This window comes from Aegilops tauschii, chromosome 2 (assembly GCF_002575655.3).
Source record: "Aegilops tauschii subsp. strangulata cultivar AL8/78 chromosome 2, Aet v6.0, whole genome shotgun sequence".
In the NCBI taxonomy this organism is placed as follows: domain Eukaryota; kingdom Viridiplantae; phylum Streptophyta; class Magnoliopsida; order Poales; family Poaceae; genus Aegilops; species Aegilops tauschii.
The window spans coordinates 495,170,501-495,193,486 of record NC_053036.3 but is presented as its reverse complement, the minus strand read 5'-3'; the positions used below and the strand labels follow the sequence as shown (position 1 = coordinate 495,193,486).

General features: G+C 47.4%; 1 protein-coding gene across 2 annotated transcripts; it reads right to left on the bottom strand.

Moving 5' to 3' along the window:
- Positions 1-10,823: 10,823 nt before the first annotated feature.
- Positions 10,824-14,909, bottom strand: LOC109786230 (probable metal-nicotianamine transporter YSL16). Of its 2 annotated transcripts, XM_020344813.4 has the most exons (8): positions 14,592-14,909; positions 13,759-14,198; positions 13,422-13,594; positions 12,905-13,002; positions 12,608-12,742; positions 12,300-12,489; positions 12,082-12,196; positions 10,824-11,988 (listed from the first exon to the last, which is right to left on the bottom strand). In XM_020344813.4, the coding sequence occupies exons 2-8, from the start codon at positions 14,138-14,140 to the stop codon at positions 11,060-11,062; spliced, it is 2,022 nt and encodes a 673-aa protein (XP_020200402.1). In that variant the 5' UTR covers positions 14,141-14,198; positions 14,592-14,909; the 3' UTR covers positions 10,824-11,059. The 2 variants fall into 2 exon arrangements, with proteins under 2 accessions (XP_020200402.1, XP_020200401.1); XM_020344812.4 differs by lacking the exon at positions 14,592-14,909 and having other exon boundaries at positions 13,759-14,242.
- Positions 14,910-22,986: the final 8,077 nt, after the last annotated feature.

Genomic DNA, 22,986 nt, shown 5'->3' with positions numbered 1-22,986 from the left:
ACAATGTGGCCTCGGACACCAACGTGCTGATGGAAGACGTCTTGCGCGTGGTGCCACCGGCAATTCACTTCCTGCGTCCCCTAGTGGCGGCCGAGCTGGCGAGTTGGGACTCACTGCAGGCCCAGATTGCTCAACACCAATTGAGTGTGGGAACAAATAAGGTGTCATGGGACCTGTCTGCATCCCGAAAGTTCTCGGTCAAGTCTATGTATAGCAAACTTACCGAGGGGAACACGCTAGAAATAGCTAGGGGGCTATGGAAGGCTAGGCTTCCGCTTAAGATCAAAATCTTCCTATGGCAAATGTTTAGGAATCGACTCCCGATGGCCGACAACGTTGCTAAGCGTAACGGCCCATCTGATGGGTCATGTGTTGTGTGCGAAACGTTAGAGGATGCGAATCATGCGTTATTTCAGTGTGTGTTAGCAAGATTTGCATGGAGTGTCGTGCGGGAGGTTTTCCAACAAAACTGGAACCCTAGATCGGGGATGGAGCTTTTGGCGGTGCTGCAATCGCAGCAAGGGGCCAATGCCAGGGTTATGTGGCGATGCGTGGGAGCATTGCTTTTCAAATGCCATCTCTTTCTTCAGATGTGGACACCTTTGGGGAAACAACGCGATGTTGAGCTCATGAAGATCACGATGGAGAAGATCGGCAGCAGTATTTCGCGACTTCGGCAAGCGGCTTGAGCTACTCCAGGTCTCGTCTCTTTTGGTTTCTTTTGGCTGCATCAGATGGAGGCGACCGGTGCTCTTTTGGTCGTCTTGGTTGGTACCGTTGTCTCTCAACTATGGTTATGTGTAGTGCTTGTGGCCGTTGGGGCCTGTGGAACTTTCGTTTGATTGGTTGTAAGATATTTAAACCTTGTGATGCTGCCAGTTGGCTTTATTAATTTAAAGTCGGACGCTTCTAGCGTCTTCGTTCCAAAAAAAGCACACGGACCACCGTTTGACGACACGTGGACTATGAGAAAAGTTAACCAAAAGTATCACCCCGAGGAAGGTAACAATGGGCAAGCGCCGCCTTTGCCGAATCTAGTCACTTAAGGCAAGATCATGGTTTCTCACCATGAAGATGAAGTCCGAGCAAACTCCAAACAATGTTTTCAACGAGAAAATAGTGTGAAAACATCATTATTACCACCAGCCAATTGAGGTCAAACTTTGGATTTTCACTTCGGAATTGGAGACCAGGTACTCAAAAAAGCATCATCAAAATGAAGTCACATGTGTTGCCGCTGCCACTTGCTAACTCAACGAAGACGATGCTGATGTGCACGATCATGACGTAGACATTTTTACGCAACTGATAATCATGCCCACACAAGCAGGCATCTCAGCCAAGACAAGACGCCTACGGATCCACAGACACCTATCATCGCAGACTCTAACGAGAGAGACAAGTCAGTGGCATCGCCAAATCCCACATTGGGGACACTCTGGGTGTCATGCACCCTTCGTCGCAAAGTGATAATCGGTGGTAGATCTGGACATGACCACCGGTCCCGGACAAATCCGCACAAGGCACCACTTTGCACCACAACAACCTCATGGAGCTCCCCGCATGCACAACCGCAACGACGGTGCTGACGCCATTGGTCTGTTGCTTGTAACTCAGTTACATGTCTTCCTGTGTGTTGGTTCTGCAAGCCGCTTCCCATGATTTCATATGCCATGTCATCGTGCCGCTAAGACAGAGGAGAGACAGGGAGAAAGAACTTGAGAGGATTAGGGGTTTTTCTCTCTCGCTATCTCTAATAGGTGTGTTCTGGTGAGTGCGGTGAGGCGAGCGCGTTTTTTCTTTATCGTTAAATCAAGGAAAAACCAGGTTGTTGTACTAATTTAGAAGAAATCGCCGCATTCGACATTTTTTTAAAATCGGTGCATTCTAGTTATTCTCTCCAACCAAAGACCGAATGGCCGCTAGGCGCACAATGAACGAATCCTAATACCACAGCCAAACACACCTTTAGGAAAAATTTCAAGCAAGATCAACTACAATTACCCGGGGAAAAAATCAAATTACAATGGTTTGAAAAATCTTTAGTTGACGCAAGTGCATAGCAGATAGAAGGCTCAGCCTATGGTAAATCATTGTATCAAGATGTCAATCTTAAATCTTATTTTAGTTTGATACGTCCACCTACGATACTCGCTTTTGCCTTTCGTCTCGGTAGGTGTATTATTCTACATTTTTTCAAAAGGACATTTATTCATTTCTTTCTTTCCGGGTGATCACCACGACTAAAACAGAAACAAGACAAGAAATCAAGACCCGTACTACAGGAAAAGAGCTGGTGGCCGACATTTGGGAAAGTCGGCCGATCGGGTGTCTTCATTCAAGCGAGGGTTGCATTGGTGTGTCCCTGACCGTTGATTCCGCGGGCGTGCGCCCACCACGGCTGTGGCTCCCCGCCACACGCGACGACACAAATCAGCTCCTGACACGAAGAAGAAATGAAGCGGGCGGGGAGAGCGATTCGCGCAACTCGCCGAGGACTAGTCAGTACTCACTGATTACTACGCAACATGCTGGAAATCCCACGAATTCTCCTGGAGAAGGACGGCAAAATTGACAAATTTGACCTATGGACGAAATCAAATCACAGAATGAACTGCCCGTGAAACTATTTCACGCGACTGACCTTTTTGTGTGACGCCCGACACGAAGGCGTCATACTATACTGTGCAACTCCTCACAGATAGGCGCTACACGCCTGGCCAGCGTCGCACCCGTGTGATCCAAAAATTACTAAGTCAGTGTGCAACGCCTGAGAGCTAGGCGCCACACTATACAGTGTAGCGCCTAGCTTCTAGGCGTTGCACTAGTGGTTTACTTCATTTTGTAGTGCAACCACTAGCGCAGCGCCTGAGAGCTAGGCGCCACACTATACAGTGCATCGCCTAGTTCTTAGGCTCCGCACAATGACTTTGCAATTTTTAGGCAATCTGGGATGCAACGCTGGCCAGTCGTGTAGCGCCTATCTGTGAGGCGTTGCACAATGTAGTGTGGCGCATTCGTGTCGGGCGTCACACAAAAAGGTCAGCCGCGTGAAATAGTTTCACGGGCACTTCATTCTGTGATTTGATTTTGTCCACAGATCAAATTTGTCAAATTTGCGGAGAAGGACTGATCAGCAATCTCTGATCTGATCACGAAGATGCCGAGATGAGTGTGGGGAGAGGATTCTCTCTGCCGGGTTTCCCTCCGATCCGCATCACCGGCTGTTGTCCCTGTCAAACCGAACCTAGCTAGCTGGTTTGGGCCCTCATCTACGCACCCCTGTGTGGCGCTCCTCCATTCATTCCAGTATTCTGTTTTTTCTTCTCTAGCACTATGATCATTTGGTGGTGGTGTTAGGCGCCCGTGAGGCTAACTTTCGGTTGAGCACGCAATTGCACGAGACGGAAGCAGTACAAATGCTGTACTGCACTGGGGTTTCAGAGGCCTAATTGTACTTCAGCTTGGACCGAGGGCCCCGGCCGATTTGATGTGATTGCTCGTCCTGGTGCATAGCAGAAGTCAAACAACAGAGACGTGATGTTTTGTCATGGTGGGTGATCTGCCAGGTCGGCAACTCATGGGAGAACAGGACTTGTCTTGAACACCAACTATGGTTCTGCATACTGACGGGGGGAAACTCAGAAAATCAGAGAAGAAACAATGCTCCGTTAAATGGCGAATTAGGTCCCTATGAAGTTGATTCAATATATCAATATCAAGGTTTGAAATTGCTGACCAGGCCTGTCGCCTGGTAATGCCGAATTAGGTCCCTATGAGGCTATGAGCCCAGACTTCACAAGAGCCAATAGTTTTCTCCAGGCTTGGCCCATTAAGGTAAAGACTGGTTTCAAGGGCGCCTCTTTATTTGTTTTTTATTACACCTCAAAAAATAAATTTATTTATTTATACTTTTTTGAGGATCGGGCGCCTCTTTATATATGGCAGCAACAGCAACGGTTACCTGCACAGTCGTCACTCCCTGGCGCGGAAGCGCTCCCCAGCATGTACATAATTTTCCTACCATAGAAAAGGTAGATATTTTTCCTTTTTTTTATTTTTCAACTTTTGTTTTATTCTTTATTTTTATATTTATAAATATTAACATGTTTTTTCATTAAAAGGAATTAATTTCCATATAATTTAAAATTTCAGTATTTTGCGATAAAACACCAGCGATTTTTCATTTAATTTAAAATTTTATTCTATATTAGCTTAAGAAAGTCTTCGCGTGTTTAATAAATGTTCATGACTTTTTTGAAAAGGTTTCACCATTTAGATAAACGTTAATCAAACTTACAATTCTGACTGCATTTTGAATAAATTTCATGATATTTTAAAAAATGTTGATACATTTGGGGGGGGGGGGGGGGGGGGGGTCATGATTTTTTAAAGGGTAAATGTCCATACGTTTTTACAAATGATGATACCATTAAAAATGTTCATGAAATGTCAAATTTTGTTTGCACTATTTTATAAAAGTGTTCATGATATATGGAAAGAGTTTGTACCATTCCAAAAAGAATACTCATGACATTTCAAAGATTTTAAGTTTAAGTGTTCAAGAAATGTAAATAAAATCGCACAATTTTAGAAAAACAGTTCGTGACATCGAAAAATGTGTACCATTCAAAGAGTGTGCATGAAAATGAAAAACAATTATTAGTAGTATTTATAAAATTACCCATTTTTTCACAGAAATCGTAAAAAAATAAAGGGATAAGAAACAAGTACAGAATAAGAAATAGAAAAAGGTAATAAGAAGAAACAAAAAGGAAAGGAATGAAAAGTAAGAAACTGGAACAAATGCACCAAAACGTGGCGGAACGAAAACATAAATACACAAGTAAGCAAAAAACTAGGCGAAAATATATCCCACATTAAAATCCTGAAACCAGATTAAAAATGGCACCCAAAAAATACAGAAGAAAACTGCCCCCTGCATTTGCCACTAGCCCACAACCCATGTCATTAGATAAAGAGGCGACCGCGGGCCATATCTCATAATAGCCAAGATATGCCCTTTGCGGAGTTTCAAGCCCCCCACCCCCCACCCCCGGCGAAGTGACGTATTAGCACATGATGAGTATCTAGGAAAGACATATCCATATGAGGAGTATCTAAAAAAATCAAATGAGCATGTGATTCTCTTTGCTAGTACAACAACATGTGATTCTCAATCATGTTCCTAAAAAATGGTGATCCTATATTATTATTATTATTATTATTATTATTATTATTATTATTATTATTATTATCTTGGAAAGTAACACCACATGAGAAGTATCTAAAAAACACATGAGCATGTGATTATCTTTGCTAGTAAAACAACATGTGATTCTCAATCATGTTCCTAAAAATGGTGAGCCCATGTTGTTCTTGTTTCAGCTTCACACCCATGCTCGTACCAAAAGTACCTTAATATCGATGTCGAGAGATACTTTCTCCATTGCAACGTATGAATATTTAGTTTGTATTCCATAGTTGTGGTATTATTCGGACTTCCATCAATAATCTCGATGTGATTTGCCAAGTTGTTTTTTTGTTTATGAAAATGATCGGATCTATTCTAAAAGTTCACCAGAAGTTCAAAATATCTCAAACATAATAAAAATCACATCAAGATTTCGAGACCATCAAACGACCATTACTGCTGCCAGAACGAGTCGTCGACGCGCCGGCTCACATGCCCCTAGGAACCAACGCTCTAGAGCCGCAGCCGTCGCCATTGATCCCTTGCATAGATATGAAGCACCTGACACTAAATCTCGCTACATGACGTGAAACCTTAATCTCACCGCCCCAAAAGAGATGGCAAGAATCTAAGCCGGAGCTCTGTCAACTACATCCAGAAAGATGAACTCAAGGAGGATGGGAGCCCGGAAGACGAACTCGAAGAAGAAGCGTCTGAGCGCCGTGCTCGCAAGGACTGAAAAGCCCTAACCTAAACAACTAACCGGAGCGAAGGCACCGGGAGGCGAATCCACGGACTTGTCGGCAAAACCTGAAGGGCAGAATCTGTCCTAGCCGACTAGGGTTAGGGTTAAGTCTAGGTTCATTTGTCAAGTCATTCGTGCTCCAGTTAATCACTCCCAACAGCCCTGGCGCACTAACCAGCTCATGAGCAACAACGTGACACGCGTTCATGGACTTGGCGCAGGAAAAAAAGTCTACGAGCACATCCATACAGTTGGCCAGTCGGTTCTGCGTGAGTTGCAGGGGCAAGGAAAGTGGAGCCAGCACGATTTCTGGCCGAGATTTATTCCTCGTTATCGCAACAGTATAAGCACGCACACGTACAGCATCCCACTTCATCCAATCATCCAGTGAGCGAGCCTATCCGGACACAGACGACCACGGAACGGAAGCACACTGTCCGATCGCTACATCCACTGCCCGTCTGCCCGAGCGATAAGAAGATGACGCAAACTGTTCGCCGAACTGCACTGCATTCTTCCTCTCCTCGCATGTTGCTTGGGAGCTCTGCGCCGAATCGGTGCGAGCCGACCTCCGAGGTGACAGCAATGGAGGGGCCAAGAACGAGACGACCCACTGCAGCCATGCAAAAGGGAATAGGAATAGCTTCCCAGTTCCCACTGGTCCTCCTGCTAATGGCGGTGAGGCGGGCACGCAAGGGGGACAAAGGGAGACGGGGAGGCAATGTGCGAAACGAAATCACGTAAAGCTGTGGTGCTCGTGGGAGGAGGCAGAATCTCTGGATGGACAAGTTGAACAAACGAACCGCGGCGGAGTGGACGAAAGTGGCCGGCGCTCGATGCCGACCTGTCCGGCGGGAGCACGATCGGGGACTAACTGGCACGGCGCATGGAGCCAAGAAAACGCCCGTGGAAGAAGAATATGGCGCTGGGGGTGGGGTGACAGCACTGGTCCATGACATGGACAGCAGGTGGAAGAAGACCCCGCGGAATCTGCTGACAGGCATCGCTGCGATCGACGTTGCAGGTAGCGATTCGACGCACAAGTGATTAATCAGGGATTTTTGGTCTATTCCGGCTAAAGCATCTCTAACGCATCCTCTATGATTGGTTAGAGGAAGATAAATTTATTTTTCTCCTCTAACCAGCATCTAAAAGATCGCTTATAACGGAACACCTAAGAGCAACTCTAGCAGATCCCGCAAAACGTCCGGTCAGCAAAAATTCCGACGAGTATGCGGGCTCGGTCCAATTTTCTGGCCAGAACAGAACCCGCATACTCGCCCGGCCCGCAAATTTTTTTGCCGCAGCCCGCAAACCACACGCCCCGAGCACTATAAGTGCGGTTCCGCGACCCTTTTGCGGGTCCAAACCCTATCCCCCGCCGCCGCGAGCCACCCGATTCCCCTTTCCCCTCTCCCAATTTCTCGCCGCCGGCAACCACCCGCCCCGCCTCCAGCCGCCATGTGGGGGCGAATGTGGAGCTCCGGACGCGGCTCCGGCAGCAGATCCGGCCGTGAGAGGGACCCGGAGCGCGAGCGGCGCGTCCAGTCGGACGGCGCGAGGAAGCGCGGCGCCCGGAAGTGGACCAACCACGGGATGTCGCCGCCGGCGAGCTTCAACCGCCGCGAGACGGAGGAGTACGACCGCCGGCGCGCGTCCTTCTCCTCCGCAAGGTCTTCCTACGCCGGATCCTCCTCGTCCTCCGCCCCGTGAAGAGGGAATGGTCGGACGACGAGGAGGAGCCGGAGGAGCCGGCGCCGTTCGCCTTCGTCCCGGTGAAGGAGGAGCCCGCTCCGCTCGGCCGTCGCGGAGTCGTCGGGCCCGAGGACTACGTCGCGGACTTCGACGCCGTCGCCGCCGCCATCGCCGAGCGGAGCGTGCGCGAGGAGGAGGAGCGCCGGCGCCACGCCGAGGAGCTCGAAGCCCTCGAGTGGCGGCAGGCGGTCGCCGACAACGTCGCCGCCAACGAGAAGGCTGAGGAGTGGCGCCGCATCCGCGCGGAGCAGGCGGCGAAGTACGTCGACCTGTGCAGCTCCGGCGAGGAGGATTGAGCGTCCGGCTCCTCCACGGCGTCGTCCATTTGCCGCGACCTCGCCGCCGTTAGATCCGACCCCCCTAGTACTAGTTTAACGTAGTATGTAGTATAACTATGCTTGTAGTTTATTGATCATGTGATGAACTATGTTTATGCAATTTCTTCCGTGAAAGTGTTTTTTCGAATTATGCAGGTTTAGATATGGGTTGTGCTCGGCCGCGCATGTTTTCGACCCGCAAACGCGATCTTCGTGAAACCGCAAATGCGTTTTGCGGGTCGAATTTTTGCGGGGTCTGCTAGAGTTGCTCTAAGAGCATCTCCAACAGCCGCCGAACGCGCCACGTGCTAAAAACTACTTTGCCGCGCGTCCATCGGCTGGTTTGGCGCAGCGGACAGCACTGGCTCCAGCAGCCGCGCTAAAATACAGCGCGCGCGTAGCTCCAGCAGCGCGCAAAAATACAGCGCGCGCGACTCTCGCACAAACAACATATGCATTCCGAACAAAAGCAAAAAGATCAAACACAAACAAAATAAATCAACAATAAATATTACAACTCAAACAAATAGTTTATCGTTCAGTACAACAAATAGTTCAATAATACAACAAATAGTTCAACAATCAACATCAAACGCACAAATCATGATGCTCTTTGTCGACCATGCCAAGCCCACCACTCCTCAATGAGATCCTTCTGAAGATCATCATGCGCTGCGGGACGTCGAATGGCATGATAGGAGGCAACAAAACGGGCCACCCTTTCAGCCCTTCGTCGCACTCGCACGGGATGTCCCAAGAGCTCATACTGAGAGTAGTCTACATCTTGACCACGCTCATTCTCGATGACCATATTGTGCATGATCACACAAGCGTGCATGATGTATCAAAGCATCTTTTGATCCCAAAATCTAGCCGGTCCTCTCACAATATGGGCTTGCAAAATCCCAAAAGCTCTCTCCACATCTTTTCTAGCCGCCGCCTGAGCATTGTGGAAATCAAGATTTTTCTTATCTTCCGGTTTTTTCAACGGCTTCACAAATGTTTGCCACTTTGGTAGATGCCATCCGCAAGATAGTAGCCATAGTTGTACGTACGGCCATTTGCTACAAACTGCACCGGTGGCAAATCACCATTTGCAATCTTATTCATCAGTGATGACCGGTTGACAACATTGATGTCATTCAAAGATCCAGGCATTCCAAAGAAAGCATGGCAAATCCAAGTCTCTTGATCGGCCACCGCTTCAAGGATTATAGTGAAACCCTTTTTTTGACCGTGGAATTGCCCATGCCATGCCTTTGGACAATTCTTCCAACTCCAATGCATGCAATTTATTGAGCCAAGCATACCAGGGAAGCCGCGAGCTTTGTTCATCTCCAATAGCCTTGCGGCGTCTTCAGCATTGGGAGATCTCAAATACTCCTGGCCAAACACTTGCACAATTCCAACTGCGAAGCGCTTGACACACATGATGACTTGGCTATCACCCATAGCCAAGTGATCATCAACTAGATCAGCCGGGATACCGTATGCCAACATACGCAAAGCGGCTGTCACCTTCTGAAAGGTGCTATGCCCGAGGTCTCTGGCGGCATTCCTCCTTTGCTGAAAATACCGGTCATGGCTCGCTAGTTTCTCTGCAATGCGCCAGAACAACTCGGTGCTCATCCTAAACCGGCGACGAATGTACGACTCGGGGTATGTGGGATTCTCCGCAAAATAATGCCTGATCAATCCGTTGTGGGCATCGATCCTATCCCTCCAAATTTTCTGCCGACCCATAACCGAACCACCGTGCTTCGGTTTTTTATTGATGTGCATAGCTAGGATCATTGAAAGATCCTCCTCCTCTTCAATATCAGATTCTTCTTCGGAAGAATCATACGACGAACTCATCTACAATGTTCAATACTATACTATAAAAACTACAATCAACATGCACCAAATTCATGAAGTTTGAGCAATACATACCTTGCAGGCGTTTTGTCGAACACCTTGCGGGCGCCGAGCGGTAGCGAGCGCCCGGGCGCTGTTCGTCGGAGGACGGCCGCGCGCGAGGGGCGGCGGTGACTAGAGGGGGACGGAGGAAGCCGTCGCGACGCGGGGATAGGCCGGGGAAGCGCCGGAACGGTCGCCGCGTGGCGCGGGCGGCGGCTGGATGGAGGGGGTGGAGACGTGGAGTTGCGAGCGAGCGCTTGAGAGTCCAGCGCGCGGGAGCGGGCGCAACAAATAAGCGGCGCGATGAAGTTTCATCCCGCGCGCTGAACTAGATATTGCCGCGCGCGCGGTTTTTGTGCGCCCGCTGGAACCACTCTATCAATTGTGCGCGCGCTGAAATGGACAATTTTGCGGTGCGGCGCTTGTTTAGCGCGGTTGTTGGAGATGCTCTAACAGATTGCTTATAACGGTTAGTGGAGGATAATTCATCCTCCATGGCCTCTCCAGAGAGTTTTTTTTTCCTCCATTCTTGCCCATCGCTCGGCCGCATCTACTTCGGCGCCAACCTCCTTGCGTCCGCCAAGCCACCGCCAAGGGGCGGCTCGTCTTTCACCCGGGGAGCACATGCGGCAGCGAGAAACAACATGATGAGGCGGCCGAAGTGTGATGTGTGAGATGCATTTGGTAGCGGACGAGGACTCACGACTCCGGCGTGGCCTGCTCGCCTCGACGAAGTGTACGAGTCAAATGTAAGTTATACTCCGTTAAGTCCGGCGAACCGGTTAAAAACGACACTTTTTTAGAGGAGCAGGAGCAAATGTACTCTTCTAAAAGAATACTCGACGATTTACTCCTCTAAATTAGTGGGATTAATTAGAGATTCTCTAAGAAACGAAGATAAGGCACCATATTCTTTGTAGTCTGTAGGCGACAACAAGCAATTGTTCTCGTCGCTCTGAAAATTTGACATCTCTGCTGATGTACAGTATACACGACTCCCTAGAGTCTAGACTCATATGAACAAGTCGCCGGATTTACCCGGCATCACTCTATGTACCGTAATGGCCACCCCAAAATGGAATGCTCTGGTTATTTGCTTCTTCTATATGCAGACCGCCTATGTAATCTGACGTTGTATGGATCCTCTCTCTAGCTTCCGGGCGTGAACTTCATGCACATCGGCGGCTTGATCTTGGCCAGCGCGAGCAGCGACGACGGGAAAATCCATATCCCGTCGCCGCAGATGAGGCCCGAGGCGACGGCCGGAATGAGCAGCGCAGCCTTCTTCCCGTCGAGCCAGTGCCAGAGGAACACCACGAGGCTCCCCACGCACATGTCGATGGCGAAGCTGGCGCCGACGAGGAACGGCACGGCCATGGCCATGGGCAGCGGAACGAACCTCCCGAGCCGCCGCGGCAGGAAGTCCCTCGCCAGGTTAGCCAGCACGGCGAAGGCAAAGAACGCCGCGCAGAGCTGCAGGCAGTGCTGCGGCAGCGCCGAGAAGCCCTCCACGCCGAGGATGGCCATGTTGCGGTAGATGAGCGCGTAGGGCGCCTTCCAGTACCCGTCCGGGTTGCCCACGTCGAAGGCCTCGTAGAAGAGGAAGAAGGTGAGCGGCGCCACGACGCAGCCCATGAGCGTGCCCGCGGCCTGCCCCACCAGCATCGACCGCGGCGACGTCAGCGTCAGGTGCGCCGTCTTGAAGTCGTGCATGAGGTCGGCGGACACGAGCACCAGCTGCTTCACCAGGCCGCAGGTGACCAGCCCGGCCACCACGCCGTTGTCCTTCCCCGCCCACGCCGCGAACACGAAGAGCGCCACCTTGCCGTAGTTGTATCCCATGTTCATGTCGGTCAGCCCGGTGCCGTAGGCGTTGCAGAACCCGAGCACCGGCGCCAGCAGGTACGCGATCACCACGAAGTACCACTTCACCTCCCGGAACATGAGCGGGATGGCCACCACGGCTATGGCGCTGAGCAGCGCGTACCCGGCGTAGGTCACCCAGGCCGGGATGTTGTCCCTGTTGAACACCTCGTTGCGCTGCAGGTCGTCGATGGCCACCGAGTCCTCATCCGCCACTGCACAATGCCAATGCAGTGCACCAGCTACTGTCAGCACCCATGGTTCATCCGTAATACATCAAGAAATGCGTAAAACCTTATTCATTTTACCTCTGTTGAGACGGCCGCGCTGCGATTTCTCGTGTATGCTCTTGAGGGTGACGAGGATGACCTTGAGGAAGTTGTAGAAGCCGTCGCCAATGAGCAGCGCAATGCAGAGGAAGGCCTGGACGTAAATGGAGGGCACAGTCTAAGCTCTATTGTGCGCCTGAACTAGTCCTTGACAAGAACAGCTAAATTCAGTAACACACACACACACTGACACACACCTTGTAGCCGTACAGGCCTGACATGCTGCTCGCAGATGCCTTGGCTGAATACCACTTCCCCTCCTGCTTGCTCATGAGCGGCCACATTACGCCCCAGGAGAGGACGGCGCCGAAGAGGAGGGAGAGGTTGACGAGGTGCGAGCAGATCATCCCGGCGCCAACATACGTCAGGCTGAAGTCGAAGAAAAATCTGGCGACGGCATCACCGAGGATTTAAAACGGTGAACTCTCTCATGCATTTTCATTTTTCAACCACCGAAACTTGAAAATTGTTCAGCGAGAGAAAATAAAAGTCATGTAGGCGTTACGTTTGCTTCCAAGCTTTTAGCCCGAAGGTGGGGAACTGGAGGAAGCCGCAGACGTCGCCGCCGGTGTAGAACCACTGGAAGAAGCTCCAGAAGAAGCTGATCCCAAAGTACTTGAGGAACCCACGGACCTGCTGCCTGTCGCGGTAAAGGTTGAAAGAAATTCTGTCTGAATCAGTCCGGGCCATCCGTTTCTAAAGCGTTCTTACACAGTTAAAACACGATTTGATTCATCGTAGCTGGGAATAAACGAGGGCGCTTTTCTCGCAAAAGGAAGGGGGGAATAAACGAGGGCCGGACCTTGCATTCTTATCTCCTTGAGGTGTGTGGAATCCGTTTATGAGGACGGCAGTGGCAGTCCCACTTGGGTAGGTTAGCTTGTAGTCGATCACCAGTACCTGAAAGTGTTTGGTTTCGCCACCAAATCGTGAGTTCAACTGAAGACCGATTGCGACTACAAAATCACTTGTTGTAAACATCTTTCCCATCAAGAAGAAAATAAAATGCAGACTAGGGAGGTTCCGTCAGCATTGTAGCAAGCGATGACTCGGGGGTTGGTCGTCGATGTTGAAATTCCGGTTAACAAGTGAGAACAGGGGAAGATAATTTTTTGGGTAGGAGGTGGGGGGACTAATCGCCGTCAATGACCGCAACCCTGATGCTACGGTCTTGCGAGAAATGCCAAAGTTTCAGTTCTTCTGACAGTAACAGCAGCGACCCACGAAAAATCAGGAAGTGCGGCTCACCATGGACACGGAGAGAGCACAGAAGGGGGGCGCAGGAGCATGGAAATGGGATCGTTTGTGCTGTACTGTACCTTTCTGAGAGGGAGCAGGGTGAGGAGGCCGACGAAGCTGATGGCGAGGAGGAAGCCCATCATCCAGCCGATGCCGGGGTCCTTGTAGCTCCCCGGCACGTTGCCCGGCGTGTTCACCCCGGACAGCTCGTACGTCTTCTTGTCCAGCCCCAGCAGGAAGGACCCGAACCCACCTGCATGCCCAGGATTCAGCGCAAAGCAGGAATTAATTAGCAAGCTAGTAATCAAGATTTGATCTAGAAATGGATTCGGCAATGGCCGGGGTGCTGAATTGGGGGTGATTGATTGATAAGGCCGGGCGCCGGCGTGAGAGAGATGGAGGGAGGAGCTTGCTTACCGCCGAAGCCGATGGTGTAGCAGGCGACGGCGCAGGTCTGGACGACGGTGTTCTCCTGGCGGGTGAAGGGGCGGCAGGCAATGCCGAGGCGGTGGAGCGCGTGCGTCCAGCCGCGTAGCGCGAGGAAGGCGAGCAGCGCGGCGGAGACGTTGAGCGTGGGGACGAGCCCCGTGGTGAGGCTGAGCTTCATGACGATCACGGTGTACACCACGCCGATGAGCAGCGCCGCCACCATCCCGCGGGCCGTCACCTGCTCGCGCCACGGCGGCACGCGCTCCGCCGCGCGCGCCGCCGCCGCCGCCGGCTCCGACTCCATGTCCGGCGCGGCCTCGCGCGGCGTCTTCTCGATCTCGCCGGAGGCGCCCAGGTCGTGGCGGTCCATTCCGGCGCCCGCGAAGGCCCTCGGGGCGAGCAGCTCGAGCTCCTCGACGGCGGCGGCGCTGCGGGGATAGAAACGCCGTGAGCCCATGGATGCGTGCGCGCAGAAACAAATATAGTACTAGCCATCAGGCGTCCATGTGCAGTGCTTGTGCGTGCACCGGCCAGCAGTGGTAACGTGAAGGTTTGTTGACTAACCCAGGATGAACGTACTCCAACTGTTAGTAGCATATTAAACAAACAATTGCCTTTTTTTGCAAAAGATTCTTTAAATAATAATAGAAAACGCAAAGAAAGAATGGGTGCATCCCTCCGCTCTGCTCCAGAGATGGCAAGAAACGAGTGAGAGGATCAGCACATCAGGAAAGAGCGGAAAATGGAAACGAGGCGTCTGAGCCGAGCCAGAAGATGAAGGCAAGAACTCTGACGAGCATGCATACGGCCGCGCGACTCACCTGGCTTTCTTGCAATCTGGTTGCCAAAACCCACCACCCGCCACTCACACCTGCCCGCTCGCTCGATTCGACTCGACTCGGCTCGTGGAACGAACGGCGCGCGGACACACACACCCACGCACGCACGCGGGGCGGGCCGCGGAATTTATACGAGCGGCGCGAGCGGAGACGGGTGGGGATGTACTACCGCCGCTGCCGCATGCGCGCGGAAGTACAAAACGGTGAGAAGTTTGGGCGCTGCAGTACAACGGGAGCGGACGGCGTTGAAAACGGACCGGTCGGTCAGTGATGTGCGATCTTTTCTGGGGCGACGACCTCGCCGGACGCCAGCGCTTGTTCCTTCCTTCCTTGCGATCCACTTGACCTCTCTGGGTTGGGTGCGGGATCGCGACGTTCGAAATTGCGACCGATCGTCGTCCCCGTGGTAGTATATCATTGTTTTTTGATCAACTTGCGCCACTTCCACGTGGTTCGTTGGATTGGATTAGACTCACTGATCGGATGTAGTACCACCCGTAAAAAAAACAGTTCTAGTAGTACTACTAAACTTTTCTCTGAAGCTTCGACGAAGCCCCCGTATTGCCTTGTTCAGTTAGTCGTGCGTGTGCCGTCGTGTCTGCACAGCCTAGCGTGATTGGGATCACACTCACTACGGCTATGTACTATCTCTCTGAACCCAAGAGTTCTTTTTTCCAAGGGTGAGCCAAAGAGTCCGTATGCTGTGAAGGTCTCATCCTCCTGCAGCATGTCTCCGGCGATTGAGCTATTTCCCTCATGTTCAGTTTCGTGTGTACTGGTATAACAGTTGCATCGATCATCCTATTCCTAGTTACGCATACATGGCATTGATTGTCAGACCAGACTCAATGAGTCGGCACGCAATTTAAAGCAAAAAGGATATGCATCACTCTGTGCTGATGTCTGGCCATTCAATGAGTTTAGCTAGCTTTTGGCTGGATGTAACTTCAGAACGTCACTTTCCTGTCCAGGTGCTGGCCATGGGTCATACACAGCGCTGGCTAATGGGAAATCCCCTGCCTACATTTTCAGTAAAAACACGCGTGCACGCAGGAGAGAAATTACTACAAGCTGCCTGAGTAAAAAAGCCAGGCGCGAGCAGACGTCTCTTCTTCTTTTCGGCAAATATAGGAGCAGGGCAGAAGACTTGTTAAACCATCACATGACACAAGAAGATTAGACTGCCACGCATCAAATTCAGATACCGAGAAGTGCCCCTCTGCCTGTGATCTCTCCATCTAGTATCTGCGTGACGAACTGCAGAGGAGCCGTCAATGATCTGTCGAATCTGAGGCCTTTCTTCTTTTTTGAAATCCAAACTTTCCAGCATAGCAGGCAGGGATGGACGAAGCCCAGCAGACGAGGATGGGCAGATGGCCCTTTTCAGCCCGGTGGTGTTGGAACGCCGGCCGAAGTGGCGCACGAGCACCAAACGAGCGAGCTGGGGGCGTGACGGCATCCCACGTCCCAGCGAGATCTCCCGGATCTTTGATGCGTAGTATCACAATTATGCCCTCCTTTTTTCTAAAAAACGGAGTAAATTACGTCCCGTCCCAGCCTACTCTGAACAGGATGCTCTGCGGGGAGTGCGCGTCACTGTTGGAAAGTCAAATAAGGCTCTGTTCTGAAGAATGAAAACGGCATATTAATACAAAAATATCATAAAGGTTAGAGACTTTTTTTTTTACTAGAAAACTTTCAATCTATTCATATTCAACCATAGCAGCACAATGAACAACGGAAATAATAAAAATTACATCTTGATTCATAGACCACCTAGCGACGAAGCATTGAAGTGAGTCGAAGGTGTGCCGTCATCATCGCCCCTCCTTTGCTGGAGTCGGACAAAACTTGTTATAGTAAACAGTAGGGAAGTTGTTGTGCTAAGGCCCCATAGGACTAGTGCAACAAAAAAGCAACCGTCACCAATGAAGATAAACGTAGGCCAGAAGGATCCAACCTTAAGACACAAACGTAGACGATCGAAGACCGGATCTGAGCAGATCCACTAAAGACAACCACCGATCGAATCTTGCGAGATCGGTGGGAGATACACATCCACTGATCCACATGTCATCCGACGATGCTAGATGCACACCGGGATGGGCTAGTTGGAGAGAACTTTATTCCATCTTCAGAGAGCCGCCGCCACCTCGCCTTCATGAGCGGGACACGAACCCTAATAAAACAGGAAAAAAAACATCTAAAAATGGAGTCCTCCTGCCCGTAAGTGTCGGGATCCACCCCGCCCCCATGGCCCTAAGGCCACAGGAGGCGAAGTAGATCGGCGGCGCCGCCAACGAGAGGCAGAAACCCTAGTTGCATGTTCTCTTGGAGAAAAGACGAAGGTAGTAGCCTTTTATTGCACACCTTCTTTCTAAAGTACATAAACATTTTTCTCTCCCTCCGTCAGACATGTTAGCTTGCAAAAACGTCTTACATTGTAGGATGGAGGGAGTATTATTTTGCAACACATGGAGTCATGGACATATGTTTTGGATTATGAAGATTTTGAATTGGTATTATTACCCCTTTGCTTTAAAATATAAGGTGCATTAATTCTTTGTAAGTCAAACTTATTTATGTTTGATCAAGTTCTTAGGGAAAATATGAACATCTACAATAATAAATAATAAAATATAAATTATGGTTCATGATTGATCTAATTATACTGATTGCAATCTTGTAGATATTGATTTTTGACAATAATCCTGGTCAAATGTAGAAACATTCATTTTTTTTTATAAAAAAATCAACGCACCTTAAATTTTGGAACAGAGTGAGCATAAAATTAGTTAGGTATGGTGTGATATACCTTTGTGATTATACTCAAACACCTCTAATAAGCAGTGTGAATATTTTATAAATATACACAAATAGTCTCAAAAACTGCATGAAAAAATAATTTATTTGAATAATTAACATATGAACAGAAAACACATGAACTAAATAACATAAAATGAAAATAGAAAGTAAAAAAGATAAACGTAGAAGGATAAAACGAAAAGAACCCAAAAAAGAAGGAAAAAACAACTTCAGCTCGGCCATTTTAGGCCAGTTCTTTATGGGCTTATAGCACATATGTCCGGATGTTGCAACGGGGAAGAAAATTAATTTATGTGTATGCAAATTTAATGAGAATGGTTGGCATTGTTGGGAAACGTAGTAGAAAACAAATAAAATCACGCCTACGCACACTCAAGATCAATATGAAGATGCATAACGGGTTAGGATCACAATCGTTACCATCACCGAATTGCATCGGAAGAAGAATGTGTCGGTGTAGATCGTACTTGGAAGCGATTCGCCTACGAACATTCCCTCGAACCAAAGACTGAAAGCACGTCCTCTCTACTTGGTTGCAAGCACGCAACCTTCACGATCCGGCAGCGCTTCGCTGTCCAAAGCTAATCGTGGTCGGAAAATTAGAGAGAGGAGATTAGAACCACATGGGGCTTCTAATTATAAGGACAAGAGGATTAGCCTAGCTCTAATTAGTCAACTAAAACCAACTAGAACTATAATTACAACTAGAAGAACTAGAGGAGACTCCAAAAATTGTATGTTCATTTGTGGCAAATACCTCAAGTATATATAGGTTAGAGGGGGAGGGAGAGGCAGCCACCAAGGAGAAAGCCTCCTTGGGGCTTCAGCCAAAAGGGGGAGGAGTCCCCTAGTAGGATTCCCCACACACACAAGGAGGGGGGCACCTCCTCCACTTGGGCCCTTGTGGCCCAAGTTGCCTTTCATCTTTTGGCCTTTTAAGACCCGTTGATATTTAAATTAATATAAAAGCCTTCTAATAACTACTAGACCCTTTTATATATAATTTAACATCACCGGAAACATTGTCACCTATATATTAGTTATTAGTAATACCCGGTATTACCCGATACTCTCTGAAACCCTTTCGGTGGCCTCGAAACGCTTCCGGATCCTCTCGAAACTATTTGAATATTAATGAAACAATTCAAAAAATATATTCTCATCACTCATGTCCTAATAACACTCAGTATATCGTGATAGCCTTAAGCTTGTGACCCCGTAGGTTTGGTAACTCATAGACATGAACGAAACCCCTTCGTTCAATGACCGACAACGGAACTGTGGATGTCCATATCGATCCCTATGAGCACATGAATGATATTCGAGCAAACATTTGGTTATTGTGTGATGTTCCCTTTACTTCGCGATACTTTACAAAACTTAGGATGCATCGGTATACTCTTGAGTCATCACATATGCTCACTATATCGAAATCCTCGTTACCAGTTTTGTTCTTTTTTCTCGTTGTCGTGTTCCGGCATCCCCGTGACGTAGTCAACTGTGTCTGGACAGATGATGATGGATGCCGTCACACCGAGAGGGCCATAAGAATATCTCTCCATCGTCGTAGGAGCAAATCACACTCTCGAGCTATCTAGTCCATTGTCAAACTTTCCAATGAACATGTATGTTGTCGTTATGATCACCGTGTTACACGTAACGTTTGAGCAACCCCAAAGTTCATCGTACGGTAAGAAGTGACTACGATACTCTCATAGTCTAAGAAGCAAAATCACATGTTAACACTTCGTGTTATTATAATTGATGACATATGATATTATCTCAATTCATAACAGACAAGTTTGGGTCGATTCAATACGATCGTTCTTCCAACGTTATAATCTCAATGTTGTTTTAGGACTATCGTTACACTTAACGATATCCTAAGATCCAAAAAACGTGATCACCAACAACAGTTGAGCTAGTCTGGAGACTAGAAGTCTTTATTTATCCGTTTATTATTTTCACACGTGCATATGAGTTTTCCACTGAATTGCACATTCCAGGATCATAGCAGTTGTAGCATGAAATATAATCACTTAATTATGAATATGAAAATATAATAACACAATATTATTGTCTGTAGGGCATATTTCCAACAGGCACGGTGCCCTATGTTTCGCTACGAAGAAAGCGCTCTCTTTCGTGCAGGTGCATACGCCACCTAAGGAGATTATTGCTGCAATTAAGGGCCCAAACATGCAAGCATTGGTCAATTATCCATTAGTTTCTTATTTCCAAGCATGCGTGCAGGCCGGACCACACCGTGTTTCAAATTACTTGAAATTCTATGTTTGCTCTAAGTGATACTATTTTTAAGTTTGACAAAGTTTATAGAAAAATTACTCATACAATATTAAATATATAGTATAAAACATATACTATACTAAATCGATCATACTTAATCGTCAATTCTCTCTCTCTATCTCTCTCTCTCTCTCGTTAGTTAATTCACCCATTTAATCAAATCATTTGATGAATCCCTCTCCCAGCAGCGTGGCTCACATTAATTCCTATTTCCTTCTTCGTGCATGTCTGACGAATCCCCTATGTGAGTCTTTTTCTATCATTGATTCCACCATAGATTTCTCTCATGAATTTTGGATTTCTCACTAATTACTTTCCTTCTTTTTGAGGATAATGTTCCTTCTTCCTAAGGATAATCAGACCCACTCTTTACCCTGTCCTCATTAGTTCTCAAGAACTAATAGATTTCTCTCACGAATTTTGGATTTCTCACTAGTTACTTTCCTTCTTTTTGAGGATAATGTTCCTTCTTCCTAAGGATAAACAGACCCACTCTTTACCCTCTCCTCATTAATTCTCAAGAACTGTAAATTTGAACTGCAGATAAATATAAACTGGTGGCATTGCGTGTAAAGGAGTGAGGTGGTACTGTATAACATAAACAAGACCTTTTTCTTTACACATGCATCAACTAGGCTAATTGTCCATGATCCAACGGCAGGTCGGGAGTTTGATTCTTCGTTGCTACATTTATTTTTATCGGATTCGTTGGTGTTGTAATGTAGGTCTCGAGCGCGGGCCCAAGGTGGCCCATGTGCGCGAGACATGGAAATAAAGAGGCCAAACTATTTTTTATCTACTAATGGACTACGGGTTGATACCCAGAAATATCAAGGTCATTTTAGATAAAGTGCATGAGGGTCCAAGAATACCATCTCCCTTTATTAGTAGGTATAGATGGGTGGCATATGGATAAATTAAATTCACGCCCAAAATAATCTGTTTATTTGCCATTAGCTTAATTCCTGGCCACAACACCTTCATTCACGAGAGCTCCTAATTTGCGCGTGATGAGATAACTGGCGCTCACGCCCAGGAGCATAACGGTCGGCCCAACTATGTTTTGTTTTAAACCAGTTAACTGGTGGGCCTGCGATTGTTGACCAGTCGATCAACAATTAACACAGAGAGTTGACTGTTGACAGTTTCAATAAAGGAAAAGGTTCACAAAAAAAGTTCAATAAATTTGAAAAATGTTTAGCAAATTTGAAAAAGGTTCATAGCAATGAGAAAAGTTCATGATTTTTTTATAAAGTTACGACTTGGAAAAATTTCACAAAAAAGAAAACAAAATCATGAATTTGAGAAAAATTTCATAAGATTTAAAAAAACTAATTTGAAAAAATTCATGGATTTGAAAAAAGTTCACGAAAAATAAAAAATGTTCATGAAATTGTGAAAAGTTCATTAATTTGATAAAACAAAATCGAAAAAATCAAAAAAAGAAACAAAGTGAGAAAACCTGTACTGGGGAATAACCAGAAGAAAACCCGACCAGAAAAACCATCAGAACAATCATGACTCATGAGAAGCTTCCAAAATATCAGTAAAGAAATACCTACATGGGCTGGCCCATTTAGATACACTGTACTGTTGAGGGGCGTGCGTAGATTTGCGAAAGGCACTATAACTGACGCTTTAGGCGACAAATAGGAGTTGGGCTCCTTCACGGTTTGCATGGGCTTGTTTTGTCTAATGCGTGAATGTTTAGGGCTCCTTTAATTTCTATAAGATTGTGATCCAATAGAATGTTTACTCTGGGTGTTATTTAATTCATAAGAATGTAATAGTTAGGAATTATTTCTATTGTATTTTCTTTATTGCATTCCAAAGGAATTTTGCATGAAGTCTAAGCTCTTGGAAATTTTACAGAATTCTTCAATCACTGCCACCAAGCTACAAGAGCTTCGTGATGAACTATAACATGCAAGGGATGGATAAGACGATTCCCGAGCTCTTCGCAAACTGCGGGGGTAGAAATCAAAAAGGAGCATCAAGTGTTGATGGTCAATAAGACCACTAGTTTCAAGAAAAAGGGTAAAGGGAAGAAGAAGGGGAACTTTAAGAAGAACAGCAAGCAAGTTGCTGTTCAGGAGAAGAAACCCAAGTCTGGACCTAAGCCTGAGACTGGGTGCTTCTACTGCAAGCAGACTGGTCACTGGAAGTAGAACTGCCCCAAGTATTTGGCGGATAAGAAGGATGGCAAGGTGAACAAAGGTATATGTGATATACATGTTATTGATGTGTACCTTATCGTAGTAGCACATGGGTATTTGATACTGGTTTTGTTGCTAATATTTGCAACTCGAAACAGGGACTACGGATTAAGCGAACACTGGCCAAGGACGAGGTGACGACGCGCGTGGGAAACGGTTCCAAAGTCGATGTGATCGCCGTCGGCACGCTACCTCTACATCTACCTTCGGGATTAGTATTAGACCTAAATAATTGTTATTTGGTGCCAGCGTTGAGCGTGAACATTATATCTGGATCTTGTTTGATGCGAGACGGTTATTCATTTAAATCAGAGAATAATGGTTGTTCTATTTATATGAGTAATATCTTTTATGGTCATGCACCCTTAAAGAGTGGTCTATTTTTAATGAATCTCGATAGTAGTGATACACATATTCATAATGTCGAAGCCAAAAGATGCAGAGTTGATAATGATAGTGCAACTTATTTGTGGCACTGCCGTTTAGGTCATATCGGTGTAAAGCGCATGAAGAAACTCCATACTGATGGACTTTTAGAATCACTTGATTATGAATTACTTGGTACTTGCGAACCGTGCCTCATGGGCAAGATGACTAAAATGCCGTTCTCCGGAACTAAGGAGAGAGCAACAGATTTGTTGGAAATCATACATACAGATGTATGTGGTTCGATGAATATTGAGGCTCGTGGTGGATATCGTTATTTTCTCACCTTCACAGATGATTTGAGCAGATATGGGTATATCTACTTAATGAAACATAAGTCTGAAACATTTGAAAAGTTCAAAAAAATTCAGAGTGAAGTTGAAAATCATCGTAACAAGAAAATAAAGTTTCTACGATCAGATCGTGGAGGAGAATATTTGAGTTACGAGTTTGGTCTACATTTAAAACAATGCGGAATAGTTTCGCAACTCACGCCACCCGGAACACCACAACGTAATGGTGTGTCCGAACTTCGTAATTGTACTTTACTAGATATGGTGCGATCTATAATGTCTCTTACTGATTTACCGCTATCGTTTTGG

Excerpts from the sequence above, each read along its gene's own strand:
- LOC109786230 (XM_020344812.4), bottom strand. The coding sequence starts at position 14,227 with ATGGGCTCACGGCGTTTCTATCCCCGCAGCGCCGCCGCCGTCGAGGAG. Across the intron at positions 13,595-13,758 it reads CTACACCATCGGCTTCGGCG|GTGGGTTCGGGTCCTTCCTG; the intron begins GTAAGCAAGCTC and ends CTGGGCATGCAG. Across the intron at positions 12,743-12,904 it reads CAAGGAGATAAGAATGCAAG|GCAGCAGGTCCGTGGGTTCC; the intron begins GTCCGGCCCTCG and ends TTACCGCGACAG.